This window comes from Bos indicus x Bos taurus, chromosome 26 (assembly GCF_003369695.1).
Source record: "Bos indicus x Bos taurus breed Angus x Brahman F1 hybrid chromosome 26, Bos_hybrid_MaternalHap_v2.0, whole genome shotgun sequence".
Classification (NCBI taxonomy): Eukaryota; Metazoa; Chordata; class Mammalia; order Artiodactyla; family Bovidae; genus Bos; species Bos indicus x Bos taurus.
In genome coordinates this window covers 32,897,845-32,915,825 of record NC_040101.1, presented here as the reverse complement: position 1 = coordinate 32,915,825, position 17,981 = coordinate 32,897,845, and the positions used below count along the sequence as shown (strand labels likewise).

Genomic DNA, 17,981 nt, shown 5'->3' with positions numbered 1-17,981 from the left:
AGAATATTATAGCTAATAACTGGCTGTGCTGACCACTCTCAAATGACTAATGATTATAAATGAGGGAATGTCTTCAATTTACATAAGGTATACGTCAATTATAACTCAAGTAAAGAGAAATGACCCATTCATAATAAAAAACACTCAACAAATGAGAAAAAGAAGGGAACATCCCCAACCTGACAAAAGGCCATTTATGAAAACCTAGAGCCAACATCCAGAGAAGGCGATGGCACCCCACTCTAGAACTCTTGCCTGGAAAATCCCATGGACGGAGGAGCCTGGTAGGCTGCAGTCCATGGGGTCTCGAAGAGTCGGAGACGACTAAGCGATTTCACTTTCACTTTTCACTTTCATGCATTGGAGAAGGAAATGGCAACCCACTCCAGTGTTCTTGCCTGGAGAATCCCAGGGACGGGGGAGCCTGATGGGCTGCCGTCTATGGGGTCGCACAGAGTCGGACACGACTGAAGTGACTTAGCAGTAGCAGCAAAGCCAACATCATATTTAATAGTAAAAGACTGAATACTTTCCTTTAAGATCAGGGACAAGACAAGGATGTCTGCCCTCACCACTTCTCTTCAACCTTGTTCTAGAGGTTTCAGCCAGAGAATTAGGCAGGAAAAACAAAAGCCATCCAGATTAGAAAGAAATAAACCTTCATCTGTCTGCAGATGATATGATCTTGTATACAGAAAATCCTAAGGAATCCACTAAAATAAGGTGATGATTTTTAAGACGTCCTGTAGAAGTCCAGCATTCCAAGATTTAAAAATTCATTTGCTTTCTTCATACTGCCTCTTCCTTTATTCTCACATTCTTCCCTCCAAACTTGACAAAAACAAGCCCAACTCTTTTTTAACAACTTCCCACCTCTTCCCTCCATCCCACTCCTCCTTAAAGGTTTGCTCCTTTTATTATCATCTTGGAACTGCCCACAAAGACCCTTGTTTCTACTTACCTGGATTCCCAGGCTCCAGTTTTTTTCCAAATAATGCTAATCTCCTGCTCCATATTTTAAAGTAGTTCTCTACTGCCTGGCTTCTGTGTTTGTATGTGTGTACTTTGTGGCTAATTGTTAAAACAGCTTTATTGACATGTAATTTACATGCAAAAAACGCTCTCATTTAAATGAGTTTTTACCCTCAGAATGGGAGAAAATAATAGCAAAGGAAACAATTGACAAAGGATTAATCTCCAAAATATACAAGCAGCTCATGCAACTCAATGCCAGAAAAACAAACAACCTATTCAAAAAGTGGGCAGAAGACCTAAACAGACATTTCTCCAAAGACACACAGATGGCTAATAAACACATGAAAAGATGCTCAGCATCACTCATTATTAGAGAAATGCAAATCAAAACCACAATGAGGTATCACCTCACGCCGGTCAGAATGGCCATCATTTAAAAGTCTACAAACCATAAAAGCTGAAGAGGGTGTGGAGAAAACAGAAACCTCTTGCACTTTTGGTGGGAGTGAAAATTGATACAGCCACTAATAGAACAGTACAGAGATTCCTTAAAAGACTAGGAATAAAACTACCAGATGACCCAGCAATCCCACTACTGGGTATATATCCTGAGGAAACCATAACTGAAAAACATACATGTACCCCAACATTCATTGCAGCACTATTAACAATAGCTAGGACATAGAAGCAACATAGAAGCAATCTAGATGTCCACTGACAGACGAATGAAGAAGTTGTGGCACATACACACAATGGAATATTACTCACCTATAAAAAGGAATGCATTTGAGTCCATTCTAATGAGGTGCACGAACCTAAAGCCTATTATAAAAAGTAAAGTAAGTCAGAAAGAGAAAAATAAATATTGTATATTAACACATACATATGGAATCTAGAAAAATGGTACTGATGAATCTATTTGTAGGGCAGCAATGGAAACGCATACATAGAGAACAGACTTTGGACACATGGAGGAAGGAGAGAGTGGGACGAATGGAGAGAGTAGCATGAAAACATATACATTACCATATATAAAACAGCCATTGGGAATTCGCTGTAGGACTCAGGGAACTCAAATCACTCTGTGATAATCTAGAGCAGTGAGATAGGGTGGGAAGTGGGAGGGAGGTTCAAGAGGGAAGGGACATATGTATATCTATGGATGACTCATGTTGATGTATAGTAGAAACCAACACAATATTGTAGAGCAATTATTCTTCAACAAGATATTGTTCAGTCGCTAAGTTACGTCCAACTCGTTGCAACCCCATGAACTCCAGAACACTCCATGAACTCCAGGACAGGGTTCCCTGTCCTTCACTATCTCCTGGAATTTGCTCAAACTCATGTCCATTGAGTCAATGATTAAATTAAAAATAAAATTTTTAAAAATAAATGATTTTTAGAAAATTTACCGAATTGTGCAACCATTACCATAATCCCTTTTTGGAATATTTCAATCACCCTGTTACTATCCCTCCCCAATGTTCAGAAGTTAGGCCTGAGGGGTTTTGGGATTTTTACAGGTTTTAAAACTCCAAACAATACGATGATAAAGAATCGTTTTCTATCTCTCTTTTAAAAAATGAAGTCTTGGTTAATCATTAAACCAACCAGGATATCTTGGAGGGTTACCATGGCCCTGTCTCCATTTCCATCCAAATAGCTGACCATTTTCCTCTCCTGCTACCCACCTCAGAAAGGATACTCCCCTACTGGGTTGAGTCACTCTTAGAAGAACTTTCTAGCTCGCCGCTCCTCCCAAGACGAGCAACCTCCTCTACAGTCTCTGTCCAGGTCCCCACATACCCACGCTCCCGATCAAAACAACATTAATCAGTGGCTTTTCTTTGCCAATTTCCAATCCGCCACCCCCATCGCACCACAGGGTCCCCTTCTTCCTTTTCATCTGTCAGCCTCGTTTCCCTAATCTCCAGACAGATCCCTAGCCTGACGCCTTCTCTCCATCACTTGCCTCACTCACGCTGCCATCACTTCCCAAATGCCGGCATCCCTAACCTCAAAAGCGTAAATGCCAAAACCAGACAAGTTGACGCGCCTAGAGAAGTGTGTGGGTGTGTGGGTGTAAGTGTCTGTGCTTGTGTGTGGAAGAAACCAACAGAGGCCACGCCGGTGTCCATCTTCTGGAAATGTCAATCATGCCAGGCTCAGAGAGCGAAGATCGGCTCCCCAGTTCCCACCGCAGACAGCATTCAGAGATGTAAAGCTCAGAGGCAGCAAGGCTTCACCCAGGACTCTTGCCCAGAGGTTGCCCCGGCCCCCAAATGTACGGAGCACCCCTCCCCGGCGCGGTGGTAGGGCCCGGCGGCGACGTCACCCATTGTTTACAAATCAACCCGAGCCGGTAGGATTCCGGCTCCCGCGGCTGCAGGCGCGCGGCGCGAGTGCCTGGCGGGCTCCGGCTTCCGCGTCCGCCCGGGCTCCGGCTTCGGCCTCGGCACCGCGCCCGGTTCCGCCGCGGCCCACGGAGCCCCCGGGACAGCCGAGCCGCCAGCGACTCCCGCACAGCTCCGGGTGCCGGCGCGGGGGGCCATGCCGTGCCGGAGAGAGGAGGAAGAGGAAGCCGGCGAGGAAGAGGAGGAGGAGGACAGCTTCCTACTGCTGGAACAGTCGGTGACTGTGGGCGGCTCGGTTGAGGTGGACCGGCTGGTGGCCCAGATAGGCGAGACGCTGCAGCTGGACGCGGCGCAGGACCGCCCTGCCTCCGCGTGCGCGCCCCCGGGGCCGCCACTGCAGCCCCCGCGGTCCCCGGCGGCGGTGAGAGCGGACAAGGCCCGCGCCCCAGCGCAGCCGCTGCTTCTACCGGCCGCGTCGATCGAGGCTGGGGGCCCGGCGCCCCTGGGGGCCTTGCGCTGCGCCCTTGGAGACCGCGGCCGCGTGCGGGGCCGGGCTGCGCCCTACTTTGTGGCGGAGCTCGCCGCAGGCCCCACCGCGCTGTCCCCATTGCCCCCTCAGCCCAGCCTTGATGGGCCTTTGGGAGCAGACAAACGGGGTTCCCCGCAGCCCCTGTCGGGCCCTTGCCGGCGAGGTTGGCTGCGGGACGCCGCTGCCTCCCGCCGCCTCCAGCACCGACGCGGGCTACAGCCTCCAGCCCGCAACGGCGACGACGACCCGCACCGGCTCCTGCAGCAGCTCGTGCTCTCGGGGAACCTCATCAAGGAGGCCGTGCGGAGGCTCCATTCGCGACGGCTGCAATTGCACGCAAAGCTCCCCCAGCGCCAGCTCCTGGGCCCTCTGTCGGCCCCAGTGCATGAGCCCCCTTCGCCCCGCAGCCCTCGCGCGGCCTGCAGCGACCCCGGCGCGTCCGGGAGGAGGGCGCAGCTCAGAACTGGCGACAGCGTTCTAGTCCCCGGCAGCTAACACCTCGAGTGGCCACTGCGCGAGCCTCTGCCTGAAGGGCAAGGGGTTCCCCTGAGGGCTATATCTCTACTCAAACTGGTGAAGTCGCACTTCTGGAAACGGGAAAATACCTTATATGAAGATTAGGAATCGAAAAATTGAGAATGTGTTCGCGGGAACTGAGGTCTAGGGCCCCGACGTGGTTGACTTCGTTGGTCCCACTGAAGGCAGATTACAAAGTGTACCCCAAGCTCGCAGTCAGTAGGACTCCTCATTGGTGTGACCAGCCCTGGTGGCGCAGCGTGCAGTTCCACGCAGCCTCTGGGGTCCTCCAACCTGGCAACCATGTGGCCGGAGTCCAAGCTTCTCAGGATCGCGGAGCGCCCAAAGGACAAGGATGATCCCAGTTACTTGCTTTACCTTTCCAAGGCTGGTTCCTGATTCACTTTAAGAGAGGGGAACATTTGTAGATCATTTAAGGGAGTACCTCAAACTGCCAGACTTGAAATTTTACGACACTTTAAAAAAAACCAAACGTATCTCGTGTGTTTTGAGGTGCTTGTTCTTGGTATAAAACACGCGGCACCGTGAAAGGACATTTTGGAGAACTGAATAGAAGTAACCTTTTCTCTGCACACCCCCACCCCCACCAGCTTTGCAACTGTCTGCGTTTCTCAGAGCAGCGGGGGAAGGCGGAGCGCCCGGGATGCTAATTGGACGTGGGGGTGAGAGGTCCTGGGGAAAGATGAGGGCGCGGAGTGAACCCGCGGTCCTCTTAAATGTGTATTTTCACAGTCTGTCCGCCCCTCCTCGGGTTCAAGGTCACCATTTCCTGGGCGCAAACGAGATTGCGGGGCTCTAGCAGGGCAGAGTCACCCGGTTCTGCCTGTACTGGGAGTAGTACGCGGTGTTTTGCAAGTGCTGGAGTCTCCTGAGGACACGGGCACCGCTGCCACCGCGGGTTGAGGGAGGTGGCGACGTGCTAGGCGCCGGTGCCTCCTGCGGGCGGCCGCGCCCCGGGCTTTGACGGAAACTGCCCGGAGAAGTGGCCTCGAGTCCCTCCTCTTCCCCTCCGCTCTGCTGTCCAACTCTAGCTGGTGGCGCTGCCGCTCCTGGGGGCCCAGGCTGGGGGCTGGGAGACACCACGTGATGGGGCACTCCAGGGACACACAGCCTAGCGCAGCAGCTTATAATGGGCTCTCCGGGGCCATTTGCAATAACAGCTGCAATTCCCTGGATAGATGGAGTTGATTTCCTCCCTCTGCCCCTCCCCCAAGCCATGCCAGCTTGCCTTTGTAAGTGAAGGAAACCGAGTAAAAAAATGTGACCCTCCGAATGGAGAAGCTGCAGAATTTGCCATTGTGAACCTGGTGAAGTGCTCGTAACATAATGTTAACGCAGTCTAAAGGCTCTAAGACGGTATTGTTGATGTTTTAGTTTTATAAGATTCAATGGCATGTTCGTCATCCAGATGTGGCTATTGACATACCTACACTTCGCACCGGAGTGTCTGGAATTGTGGCTATCCTGATTATAGGATGTTAACTTAACTGAAATATCTGTTTTTAATAAATGTGTTGGGTTTTTTGTTTGGTTTTATTTTATACTTGGCGGCGGTGGGAAAGATGCACAGAACACATTTCTCTGATCTCCGTAAACATGAAAACACTTGAAATCCTTGTCAGGCCTGGCTTGTGGATGGTAATTAGAGCGCCTTTGTGTCTGAGCAGCTCCCTAGTTAGGGTCTGCGCCGGCTGGGTGTGTATTGGTGCTGGCATGAAATTAAATGAAAGTGAGGTCAGGATTTGGACCAGTCCCATTCACTAAAACCTTAGAGCTTCTGGATTACTAGTCAGTGCTGGAGAAGCTGCCCCTGACTGTATTAGCAAAGGACATCAGATCAGTCAGTCACTGCAGATTGGAAAGCTTATCGCTTTTTTCTTTCTACTGTGGTCATTAAGTGGACTTGTTCCACAAGGTGGCCCTTTAAGAGCTGGGGTCAGCTCTTGGTTAGGGGGTACTCAGGGTGCAAAGGTGTAGTGGGAAAGCTGCCTGGGGAGGGGGGGCGGGGAGGGGTATGAAGGGACTCCTCTCTTTGCCCTTGGCACATTTACTCACAGTTTCTCCCCAGCAGCCCATCTCTATCCCTCCCCGTTCTCAGTTACTTCAGTCTGTTTCCTCCGGGAAGAAGCCATGCTGGACAACAGGGCATCCAGAGTTCAAGTCCCCTTATTAAATGGGGACCTTGGACAAGTTGCTTAACCTCTATGGGCTTCAGTTGCCCCATTTGTATAACAGATGAAAAATGAGATGATAAGAAAACGAGTTCCTTGTGACTGGCACATCCTGGAGATAAAATAGTCTAGTCCCTACCCCTTCCTTCCCAGGACTGTCCCTTGGTAGCCAATCGACTGCGTCCTTGGTTTGTCATGAAACAAGGGCACGCTGTGATCCGAAGAGTGCTTTCTGGATAGAATGCTACATGATTTAGAACCCTGATTTCCTAACTCCCTTTTGGACTCAATGCCTATTGTTTATACCTCCTCATTCTCTCCCTCCAAATGCACACACAGACCCTAATGGTAACTGCAGAGTACACCAAGGCAGCCATCTCCCTCAACCTCCCCAGGAAGGGCTGTGGGGGAGTCAGTCCTGTGCTACCCAGCAAGAGAATGGTGACTCTGGAGGCTCTAATACAAACTGAAGAGGGATGGGGGGCGGGCTCCAATAATGCAGTGGGCTATCACCTCCAGGCACTGAGCAAGAGGAAACTGATCAGCTGTCAACTTCCCCTGGCATTGGAGAAGCCCTAAGGTCCTTGCTTCTTAACATGGGTGGTATTCTTGGAGGTCAGAGTTAGGAGCAATCCAGGGTCAAGTTGGCCATGATTCAATACCACTGCCCAAACCATGCTGGCTTCGTGTAAAGATGGTTAAGGCTAGATTCAACTATAGGGTTCATGTAATACAACCCCCTTCTTCAAAAAGGAGTACTGGAGAAAACTAATGCCTACCATGAGGTACTTTAACTGCACTGTGCTTAGTGGCTCAGTCTATCTGTCTCTGTGACCCCATGGGCTGTAGCCTGCCTGCCTCCTCGGTCCATGGGGATTCTCTAGGCAAGAATACTGGAGTGGGTTGCCATGCCCTCCTCCAGGGGATCTTCCCAACCCAGGGATTGAACCCAGGTCTCCTGCATTGCAGGCAGATTCTTTACTGTCTGAACCACCAGAGAAGCCCAAGGATACTGGAGTGGGTAGCCCTATCCCTTCTCCAGGGGATCTTCCCAACCCAGGAATTGAACTGGGGTCTCTTACTTTGTAGGCGAATTCTTTACCAGCTGAGCTACTGGGGAAGCCTTAACTGCACTACAACCCTATAACTGTCACTGTCCATTTTTTAAAATGCTGCAAGGTCTTACTAGTCACCCCCAAGACCTTTCTGGGGATAAGTCAGGGTTTACATAATTTTAAAAAATTAGACCATTTTATACGTAGAAAGGGGCTTCCCAGGTGGCACAGCGGTAAAGAATCCGCCTGCCAATACAGGAGATGCAAGAGACTCGGGTTCAATCTCTGGGTCAGGAAGATCCGCTGGAGAAGGAAATTGGCAACTCACTCCAGTATTCTTCTTGCCTAGGAAATCCCATGGACAGAGGAGCCTGACAGGTTACAGTCCATGGGGTCACAAAGAGTCAGACACGACTGAGTGGCATAGGTGGAAAAATAGTTGGAAGGGGGCAAGGCAGAATGACCTAGAAAGTCATTTACAAAGTCCAATATCTGACAGAATCTAGAAACCAGGTCTTTGGGTTCCCAGTTCAGTCCTCTTTCCAATAGCCTGATGCTATCACACACAGTCCGATACTGTTCACTGCGCAACTACTTACATGTACAATAATGTGATGACACCCCTGCAGCTGTCCAACGTGATGATCCTGCCACTGGAATCATGGAAAACCATGCCCCAGATACCTAGGCTGAGCTAGGGAAAGCTAGGTATGCGGTAACCATTTTCTCACGTTCAGCATCCTATGAAGACGGCTGTCCACAGAAAACAGCCTGGGTAAGATAAAAGACCAAAGCTATAAACTCAATGAAAAAAAAATACTAAATAAACTAAAACACAGAAATTGACAAATAAGTGACTTGGAGAAAAGAAAGCCATACTTCACAAATAACTCCAAAGTCTGCCACCCCAAGATTTCATTCTAAATTAGGTATAAATGCTACAATATTTGAATTCAATTTTACCATTTTTTTGCTCTTTCCTTTTCCAGCTCAGAAGCAGAAACATGGAGAGTACATCAGACACCACTTTCCTATCCAGCAAAGTCTGTGTCAAACCCTGTGATCCCTTCCTTCCAATCAGGAAAGAGTTACCCTGGCAACCAAATTACTAACTCACTCAATTAGCTCCCCACCACACACACCCTTCCACAATGCTCAGTAATCACAGAATGTCAGCCCCGGCAGAGCTCAGCCTTCAGTGGTCTAGTGCTACAGCCTCATTTAGAGATGGAAGCACATAGAGGTTTCCCCTCGGAGGTACACTCCATTTGAACACTGAGGACACTGGTGCAGGCAAAGCAGCAAAACTCTCCCATGCAGCGCTTCCTCCTGGTTTTCCGACCATAACTGAAGACAGAACAAATGACCTGCCCATAACAGTGTTTCCCAGGAGGTGTAATAGATAAGAGTGTGGGCTGTGCAGGCAGCTCTGCATTGCTAGGGTGTGATTTCAGACAGGATCCTTAACCTCAGTCATCTCCATTAACTCATATGCATAATGGGGTAAGAAGAGCACCTACACTGGGATGTCCCTGATGGTCCAGTGGCTAAGACTCCACACTCCCAACGCAGGGAGCCTGAGTTCGATCCCTGGTCAGGGAACTAGATCCCATGTGCTGCAACTAAAAGATCTGGTGTGCTGCAACTAAGACCCAGTGCAGCCAAATAAATAAAAGTAAAAAAAAAAAAGCCCCTGCCTTGAAGAACTGAGTGAAGCTGAAATTAGATCTCTAATTTCACTCTAATAGCAAAACATCATTCCTGGAAGCTACTCCATTAAGATTACTACTTTAAGTCTTTTGTGGAAAAATCTTGCCTCTTAGTGACTTCTTCAATCTGTTTCTTCAAAGGCATTGATCTAATCCGAGGATAAGACGTTTCTTAAACATGCACTCCTGTTGCATAAAGTGCTAAAGGAAGTGTAGGTAGGTAGGTGGGTAGGTTTAGTCATTCAGTTGTGTCTGACTCTGCGTCCCTGCGGACAGTAGCTTGCCAAGCTCCTCTGTCCATGGGATTTCCCAGCCAAGAAGACTGGAGTGGGTTGCCATTTCTTTCTCCAGGGGATCTTCCCAATCCAGGGATTGAAACTGGGGCAGGGTAAGGAAGGGAATACTTGTCTGCTGCTGCTGCTGCTGCTAAGTCACTTCAGTCATGTCCGACTCTGTGCAACCCCATAGATGGCAGCCCACCAGGCTCCCCCGTCCCTGGGATTCTCCAGGCAAGAACACTGGAATGGATTGCCATTTCCTACTCAATGCATGAAAGGAAAAGTGAAAGTGAAGTCACTCAGTCGTGTCTGACTCTTAGCGACCCCATGGACTGCAGCCTACCAGGCTCTTCCGTCCATGGGATTTTCCAGGCGAGAGTACTGGAGTGGGTTGCCATTGCCTAGAAGAGATTTAATCGGAAGAGGGTGGAGGTCTTCTTCAAATGGAAACTTGAAAACAGCTCAGGACTGAGACCTGTACAGTAGGGGCAGTAGGGAATGTTAACAAAGGAAAGGGTTTGTGGGCAGAGCATCTGGAGGACACAGATGCTTAAATCCTCCATTCCCATCAGTGAAAGTGTGAGTCGCTCCGCTGTGCCCAAATCTTTGTGACCCCATGGACTGTAGCCTGCCAGGCTCCTCTGTCCATGGGACTCTCCAGGCAAGACTACTGGAGTGGATAACCCTTCCCTTCTTCAGAGGATCTTCCCAACCATTCCTATCAGAAACCCTTCTAATTCAAATTCAGCGCTCAGCTGAAGGTCTTCGTGCCTGCCCTGTCCACTCCCACCTACAATTTGTACTGAGAAAAAGGCAATGTCTTCAACAGGGGGTGATCTTCAAGTTCATCTTGTTCTCACTCTTCATTTTATTTACTGTCATTATAGGGTTATCTCAGGGGCTCATATGTGAATGTCTTCTTTTTCCAAAGAGATTATTTTATTCTTTGACAGCAGGACTGACAAGTTTCAGGCAGATTATCAGGCGACACAATGTGGGGGAAGGACTGGGGTGGAGAGGGAGCCTTTACTGTCGGTTGGATGCCTATATAGCATCCAGGCAACAAGAGATAAGGGTCTGGGCTCAGAGAGAAAGGAAAAGACAAGAAGGGACACATTTCAGAAAGAAAACGCATAGCCTTCAGCACAGTAGCAGGTAGCTGTTAAAATGAAGTCTCTGCCTGGGTCACAATCCTAGTTTTTTTGTTTTTTTTTTTAAAGCTCCTTCTTGTGATCATGGGCAGATTACTTCACCTCTCTCACCTCCAAGTCTGATAATAATAAAGTCCCTGCCTCATTGGGTTGGGAGGATTCATTGAGTTAATGATAGTAAAAATGTTTAGGCCACTGCCTGAAACATAGCTGCATTTAGTAACAACACCTGGGTATTGGCATTCAGTAAATATTTGCAAAGCAAACAAATGGGCAATTTCAACAGACTTGTGGAGGCTAAGAGAGTGCTTGGAGCACAGACGACGAATTGTGGTGTCTGGAGTTTGGAGAGGATGAAGTAAGACAGACAGCAACTAAAAAGGGAAATGAGAATCAAGGGAAGGTTTGCTAAAGCAGGGAAGACCTGCACTCGTCCAAATGCAGATAGAGGACATGGAAAGGAAGGAACTAAAGGGAAGACGCTATAAAGGATGAGGCTTCTAAAGGAGATAGGAAGGGATGGGGTGCTCAGTCTGCGTAGGTTTGAAGAGCAGGGCTTAGGGGACCTTAGAGGAGGATGTCCCCTGTGATAGCACTCTAAGTCACACACTATCCTACCACAGAGAGGCTGGGGACCAGTTGGCTGTTGAAACTGGATATGTTTTTGTGTGAACGAGTCTTTCTTCTCTGTACCATACGCTACAGCAGAATGAAATCTAAATCTGATATCAAGGAGCTTATTAACTACTCCCCCTCCTCAGCTGACTCAGGAGGTAAAATTCACCACCCCCCATTGATAGGCTGTTCAGGGAGTTTGTTTGACTTATTGATTTGGGTGGGTTAAAAAAGAATGACAAGCTGGTTATCACCTTGTTACCTTTGCCCTACCTTTTGCCCATTTCTGTTTTACTGTCTGAATTAGATTCGGTTTCCAAGGTTTTCCTGAAAATCTTCCCCTGACACCAGAGACATCACCACCTTTCTCCAAATTCACCATAAATAGGACTTCTCTTCAGCAGGGTTAAGCAGGGCAAGGATTCACAGTGTAGATGTTCAAAACACACTGCTTAATGGTGCTGATAAGGAGAAGTGGAATAACTTCAGGATTAAAGAAAGATAGTGAAGGCCACTGAGCAAGATCTGATTCCACATACTCTGGACCTGACCATGGAAGGTATATAGAGATCACGTACCTATAGCTCTGCATGTGTTTCTATGTGTGCACCTGTGCATGTATGCAGATAACACACACCCAACTATCCCTTACAGTTAACCCTTTAGCCTCCCTTGGCCTCTAGGTTCTACTCTTCATCTTTGTAAAGTGCTTAGAACAGAGTCTGGCACTTGGTAAGTGCTATGTATACTGGTTGGTGTTCTTCCTTCCCAACCGACAGTGTCTCCCAGGCTCCATCCACCCATCCTAGCACTAAGCACCTAGTTTTTATCTTCAGCCCTGATCGCTCTTCCAACTCCTAATCATAGATGAGGCAGCGGGCTGCTGTTGCTGTAACTTCCCACATGAAACGCCTAATCAACCCCAACCCCCCACCACACACTCACACAACCAGCTTCTTACAACTTCCCTATTGCCCTTGTCCTTCTGGACTCAAGATTTGCAGAATGTTACCAGGGAAACCTAGGCCTCGGCTCCTTGAGCAGATAGAATTGTCTCAGCTCTGCCCCATGTCCATGTCCTTAGTTCTACCTATTCCTAGGGACTGGGAATATGCCAGCCACAATCCCCCCTGGGCCAAGTACTAGGAATGGGCTAGCCCAAGCTGCAACACGTGAAACGGCCATTGCCTCCTTTGCACAGAGACCCTTTCCCAGGCCCAGAGCCAGGACTCAGCTCTCTACAGCCTTTGCAAATGGTTGATCAGTAGCTGGGGCTGAGGTTCAGGAGGAAAAGTGTGGGTAGGCTCAGAAAGGAGGTTAAGAGATTTGACTTAAGAGCCATGAGTTCAGATTCTGTTCTACCACCCCCGATTCCTACCTCTCCCCAGTGTCAACAGTGAAGGGCCATCTTGTTAAAGGTCCCTGGCAGAGTTCTGCATGAATGGGGCGGTTTCCTTCTCTACCTTGCTTTGTCAGGGCCTGTAGATGCTCAGGTCCTTTGGTCCAGTCACCAGTCTAATTTCATTCCAGGCCATGCTGCAGATGCAGAAGACAGTTGCATCGGGTGAGACCTCACCATCTTGGCCTTATGCCCTCATCTTACAGAAGACAGAAGGTTCTAAAAAGAGCAGCCATTTACCATTGGTTATCTGTGCCTCTCTTAACGCAATTCCTATTAACTTATGTGAAGGTCTCAGCCCCAAACCTGTTTGCAGGCTCTTCCAGGATGTCTGAAACCTTGCATCATCCCGGATCCCTAGCGCCTTGCATGTATGTGGCTGGCCTGCAAGAAAACTCTGTGAGAATGGTGATGCTGCAGGGTTGAGGTATTTATTGGGTCAAGGTTCTTAAGGCTTAAATTCTCAAGGCTCTTAAGAATTTAATAAATTCAACATGGGAGAAAATGCCGTCAAAAACATCTTGTGGAGGTAGCACACCGCATGACTGGACGCCCTGATTAAGGACAGCAGGAGAACCTAGAGCCAGAGTGCCTAGGTTCAAACCCCAGCTCCTTATTAAAAGGTGGTGATTTCAGCAAATCACTTAATCTCCTGGACCTCAGTGTCTTCATTTATAAAAGGGAGAAAATAGTGCCTACATCATAACGAATAATAAAGCCGTGACGTAACGAACAGTACTTGGCACATGTGTCAAGTCCCAACCCCCGTAATGATAATAGCAGAGACAGATCATTTGGAAGGTGTGTGAAGGTGGCCTTCTAGAAGGCGTTCAGGAAAAGGGACTTATAAAATACGGAAGCAAAAGAGGTTGCAATGATCACAGTGGAGATCAAGGGGTGTCTTAAATGTTAGGACATGTGGAGGACATTGAAGAGACAAACAGGGGTCTGCTGAAAGAAGAAGGCGCAGTGGTGATAAGAATCAACAGTTATCATTTTTTCAGCCCTTAAGTGTTCCAGACATCTCAGGTCCTCATTACACTTAGCAGTACTGTTTTATAAATGAGAGAAGAAAAATGCAGAGCTGTCACTTACCTGGTATGACACACATGGCGAGCAGCAGGGCTGAGTCAAACTGAGTCACTGAGCACTAGCCTTCCCCTGCAGCCCATGTGGGAAATGCTGGGCAGGACAGGTGCCCCTGGGGCGAGTTAGCAGAGCTGGGCTGTACCAAGTAAGGCTTTCTTGGGGGAAGGGGGCCCATGCCAGGGGAAGATGGGATGGAGAGCAGGGGATCCAGGAGGGCCACTTTCATGAATTGAACTCTGCCTGCTCAAACCACACCAACTACCAAGGACATTGCTATAAAACCCTATTGTCAGAATTCTCTAGGCCACAGCTCAAGACTGGGTCAAATCTCAAAGATGAAAATAGTGAGGCTCTGTCTATACCCTCCCCATTCTTCAAACACAAAAAATTCAGAAAACTCACCTTCCTCCACCCTCTTTCAGGTACAGCAAATCACTTGGCCTCTGTCCTCCTTCCAGCCTAGAAAGTTTCTGGACTATGTTTTGATTCCACAAAAGGAGTTGAAAGCCCACCTAGCATGTTTTCTAAAACCTGGACTGAATTTTTGTGTCTTGTGGATTATCGACCCAGAAGCACTCTTGGACTGCAGCTCCACCAGTCTCCACCTCCCACCTCGACCCCCCCAAGGGCCCTCTCCATTATAACTTCATTAGGAAAGGTGTCACCTATGTGCTTTTCTTTCCCCCCGCCTTCCACCAAAAAGCCAAACCATGCTCCAAAACAAAAACCCAATTTATTCAGCAGACATTTTAATTAAGAAATCCTAGAAATCAGGACCACCACAATTTCAGACACTCCGGTGCGAAGTGTACGTCAACAGCTACATCTGAAGGATGAGCAAGCCATTGAATCTTTTTTTAAAAAGTTAGTTTAGCTCCCTTAAAGTTTGGAGGTGGCACCTTATTTAAAGCGCCCTCAAGTTTCCTAAGTTTCATATGGGTAAAGCCAGCAGTTTCTCCTCTTGGAGAGTCACATTTAAAACACGGTTTCTGTCACTCACAAAAAGCTGGTGCCTAGAGGAAACAGAGGCGAGGACCCTCAGAGACTCAGGCTCATGGCTCCACGGAGGGCCAAAATAGAGCAGACAAACAGCCAGGGTCTCATCCATGCAGTGCACATCAGAAAGGGTGGAAGAAGAAAGGCCAAGCAGGAGGACAGGAGAGACTCAAGGATTGTTTATGACTGTCTCTGAGAAAACTCAGGGCATGGCTAAGAGTGGCCTCGCAGGAGGAGTTCTGGATAGAAAGAAAGCACGGAAAAAAACAAGTAATTCTCCTTACATCTGTATGTCCGCTCCAAGAGGTAGCAAAGCATAAACAGGACTCTTCTTGGAACAAAAGAAAAGACAGACACAGGGGTGAGTTAGCTTTCCCAGGAACCCCACAGTCTTCCACCTACAGCACACCATGACCTTGAATCACAGGTGGCAAGGTCAAGGCATTTAAAAGTCCACATCCAAGTCGACCCACCTTCAAAATTCTCCACCTCCCTGCCCCAGACAACTGGAGTTCCCATCTCCCACGTCAGTCAGTCACCGGATGAGGATGGGAGAGTAAGGGGGCTGGCATCCCAACCCACCCACCCACCACCAAGCTTTTACATTCTTTTCTCTGGAATTTCTTTGCACAGCGATTGTAGCACCATTTTCACTAAGCTCCTCCACCGGAAAATAAAGAAATGTATTCGAGTCATCAGTTTTCAAGTATTGTTATAAAGCCCTCACGATTCTCGCCCCTTGAAACCGAATCTTTAAACAATCCTAGCACACGACATCCCCAAGGGTTAAGTCAGGTACAAGTTGATGCAAATAGCTGCCATAGTCTCCCAGTTTTGTCCCAGGTCCCTGGGGCCGGGGTTAATTCTCACGCGACACGAACGCGCCCAGGCCCGCGTATTTCTCCACGCTCAAGTTTTCTCCGACAGCCTCGCCGGGGCCACTAACTTCTCGGCTTGAGGTCTCTCCCCACGCGCCTCCTTGCAGTCTAGGCGATTGCTCCAAGAACGGCAACGGCGGCTTCAGCTCAAGGTTGGGGTAAGTAGGACGCCGTAGGGTCCGCGCAGCAGCTTCTTTTCCTTCCTCCAGGGGCCCTGGGTCAGTGCAAAGCGCCGGAGGGTTGAAGGGAGACAGGATCCGGTCGGCTGCGGCTGGCCCCCGGTCCGGCGGGACCCGCGGGGCCTGTGGCTGCCACCGCGGCGACTGCTCGCTGGAGCCTCCGCACGGCCTCCTTGATGAGGTTCCCCGAGAGCACCAACTGCTGCAGAAGCCGGTGCGGGTCGTCGTCGTTGGCGCGCGCCCCAGCTGGGGGCCATCGTCGCTGTGGCAAGCGGCGGGAGGTGACAGCGCCCCGCAGCCATCCTCGCCGGCACGGCCCGGGTAATGTACTGGCTCCAGTGGCGAGCTCCGCCACAAAGTAGGGCGCAGCCCGGCCCCGCACGCGGCCGCGGTCCCCGAGGGCGCAGCGCAAGGCCCCCGAGGGCGCCGGGCCCCCAGCCTCGACCGACACGGCCGGTAGAAGCAGCGGCTGCGCTGGGGCCCGGGCCTTGTCCGCTCTCACCGCCGCCGGGGGCCGCGGGGGCTGCAGTGGCGGCCCCGGGGGCGCACACGCGGAGGCAGGGCGGTCCTGCGCCGCGTCCAGCTGCAGCGTCTCGCCGATTTGGGCCACCAGCCGGTCCACCTCAACCGAGCCGCCCACAGTCACCGACTGTTCCAGCAGTAGGATGCTGTCCTCCTCCTCCTCCTCTTCCTCGCCGGCTTCCTCTTCCTCCTCCCTCCGGCACGGCATGGCCCCCCGCGCCGGCACCCGGAGCTGTGCGGGAGTCGCTGGCGGCTCGGCTGTCCCGGGGGCTCGGTGTGCCGTGGCGGAGCCGGGCGCGGTGCTGAGGCCAAAGCCGAGGCCGAGGAGGTAACCGGAGCCCGCCAGGCACTCGCGCCGCGCGCCTGCAGCCGCGCGAGCCGGAATCCTACTGGCTCGGGTTGATTTGTAAACAATGGGTGACGTCGCCGCCGGGCCCTACCACCGCGCCGGGGAGGGGGGGAAACGCGAGGAGGCGGCCCGGCGCGAGCAGTCGCGGGAAGGGCAGGGACGCAGCCGGAGCCTTCTTGTGTCTGCGCTCGGTGTCTGCCTAGGAGGGGATTCCGGGAGTGGGGAGAACTTCGTACTTCCCCGGCCCGATCAGCAGCACAAGAAAATGAAGACTCTTGAGGCGGCCTGTATTGGATTCTCCCACTCACGGACACACCTACCCACACACCCAAGCCCTCCTCCTCGGACGCTTCCTCCCTCCCCACGTGTCAGCACGGCTAGGGCCGGCCCTGCTCCACCCCCGCGCTCCCGCAGTCACCCGAACCCGGAGTGGTGGGGGAGGGGCGGGCCCTGCGATCAGCCGGCTCGGAAAGGGTGGGGCTGGGGAAATTGGGGCTAGGGAGGGCGACGTCGCATTGGCGGGCCTAATCGACCTGAGGTGGGGTCTATGAGCTTACCCCCTCCGCCCAGGCTTCCGGCCCTCAGGCACAGCGCTAGAGAAAGACGCACCACCGTATGGCTAAAGAAGACCTGACTTTGTTCATTAAAAAAAAAAAAAAAAAAAGATTTAAATAGAAATATAGGGCAATAGAAAAAAAAAACTCTAATCATAGAACTCAAACATGGTTTACATATTAGAATTTTTCTTTTCCAGCCTTTTTCTATTAAAAGTGTTACGCAAACAGCCATTCGTATACGTTATTCACTTTCCCACTAGCATTACACCATAAATGGTGTTCGTGTTATTGCTTGCGCTTTGAGAACATTTAATGATTACGTAAGTTTCTATTAAATGACTGTGCCATGAATTATTAAACAACTCTTTTAACGTTTGCTGTTTACCTTCTTTCACTGTTGTAAATAAGTATGTGATTAACATTTTTGTGCGCAGAAATTTTTTGTGTGTTGATTCTCTCCTAAGAACATATTGCCAGGAATGGAAATTCAGGTCAAAGGATATGGATATTTTAAGGTTTCTGATAAATGTACCAAATTGCTTTCCTTCCAACAGTTGGGTAAATTTATTCTCCCGTCATTCATGTTGTAAGCATATGGTATTCACCGTGCCTTCACGAGTATTATAGTTACTTTT

General features: G+C 50.0%; 2 protein-coding genes across 2 annotated transcripts; one reads left to right on the top strand and one right to left on the bottom strand.

The window, feature by feature from the left end:
- Positions 1 to 3,347: 3,347 nt before the first annotated feature.
- On the top strand, positions 3,348 to 5,923 carry FRAT1 (FRAT1, WNT signaling pathway regulator). Its single transcript, XM_027529115.1, has one exon. It carries the CDS (start codon positions 3,529 to 3,531, stop codon positions 4,354 to 4,356), a length of 828 nt encoding a protein of 275 aa, XP_027384916.1. The 5' UTR covers positions 3,348 to 3,528; the 3' UTR covers positions 4,357 to 5,923.
- An 8,656-nt stretch (positions 5,924 to 14,579) lies between these two features.
- On the bottom strand, positions 14,580 to 17,253 carry FRAT2 (FRAT2, WNT signaling pathway regulator). The gene has a single exon (XM_027529107.1). The coding sequence runs from the start codon at positions 16,646 to 16,648 to the stop codon at positions 15,959 to 15,961; it is 690 nt and encodes a 229-aa protein (XP_027384908.1). The 5' UTR covers positions 16,649 to 17,253; the 3' UTR covers positions 14,580 to 15,958.
- Positions 17,254 to 17,981: the final 728 nt, after the last annotated feature.

Excerpts from the sequence above, each read along its gene's own strand:
- FRAT1 (XM_027529115.1), top strand. The coding sequence starts at position 3,529 with ATGCCGTGCCGGAGAGAGGAGGAAGAGGAAGCCGGCGAGGAAGAGGAG.
- FRAT2 (XM_027529107.1), bottom strand. The coding sequence starts at position 16,648 with ATGCCGTGCCGGAGGGAGGAGGAAGAGGAAGCCGGCGAGGAAGAGGAG.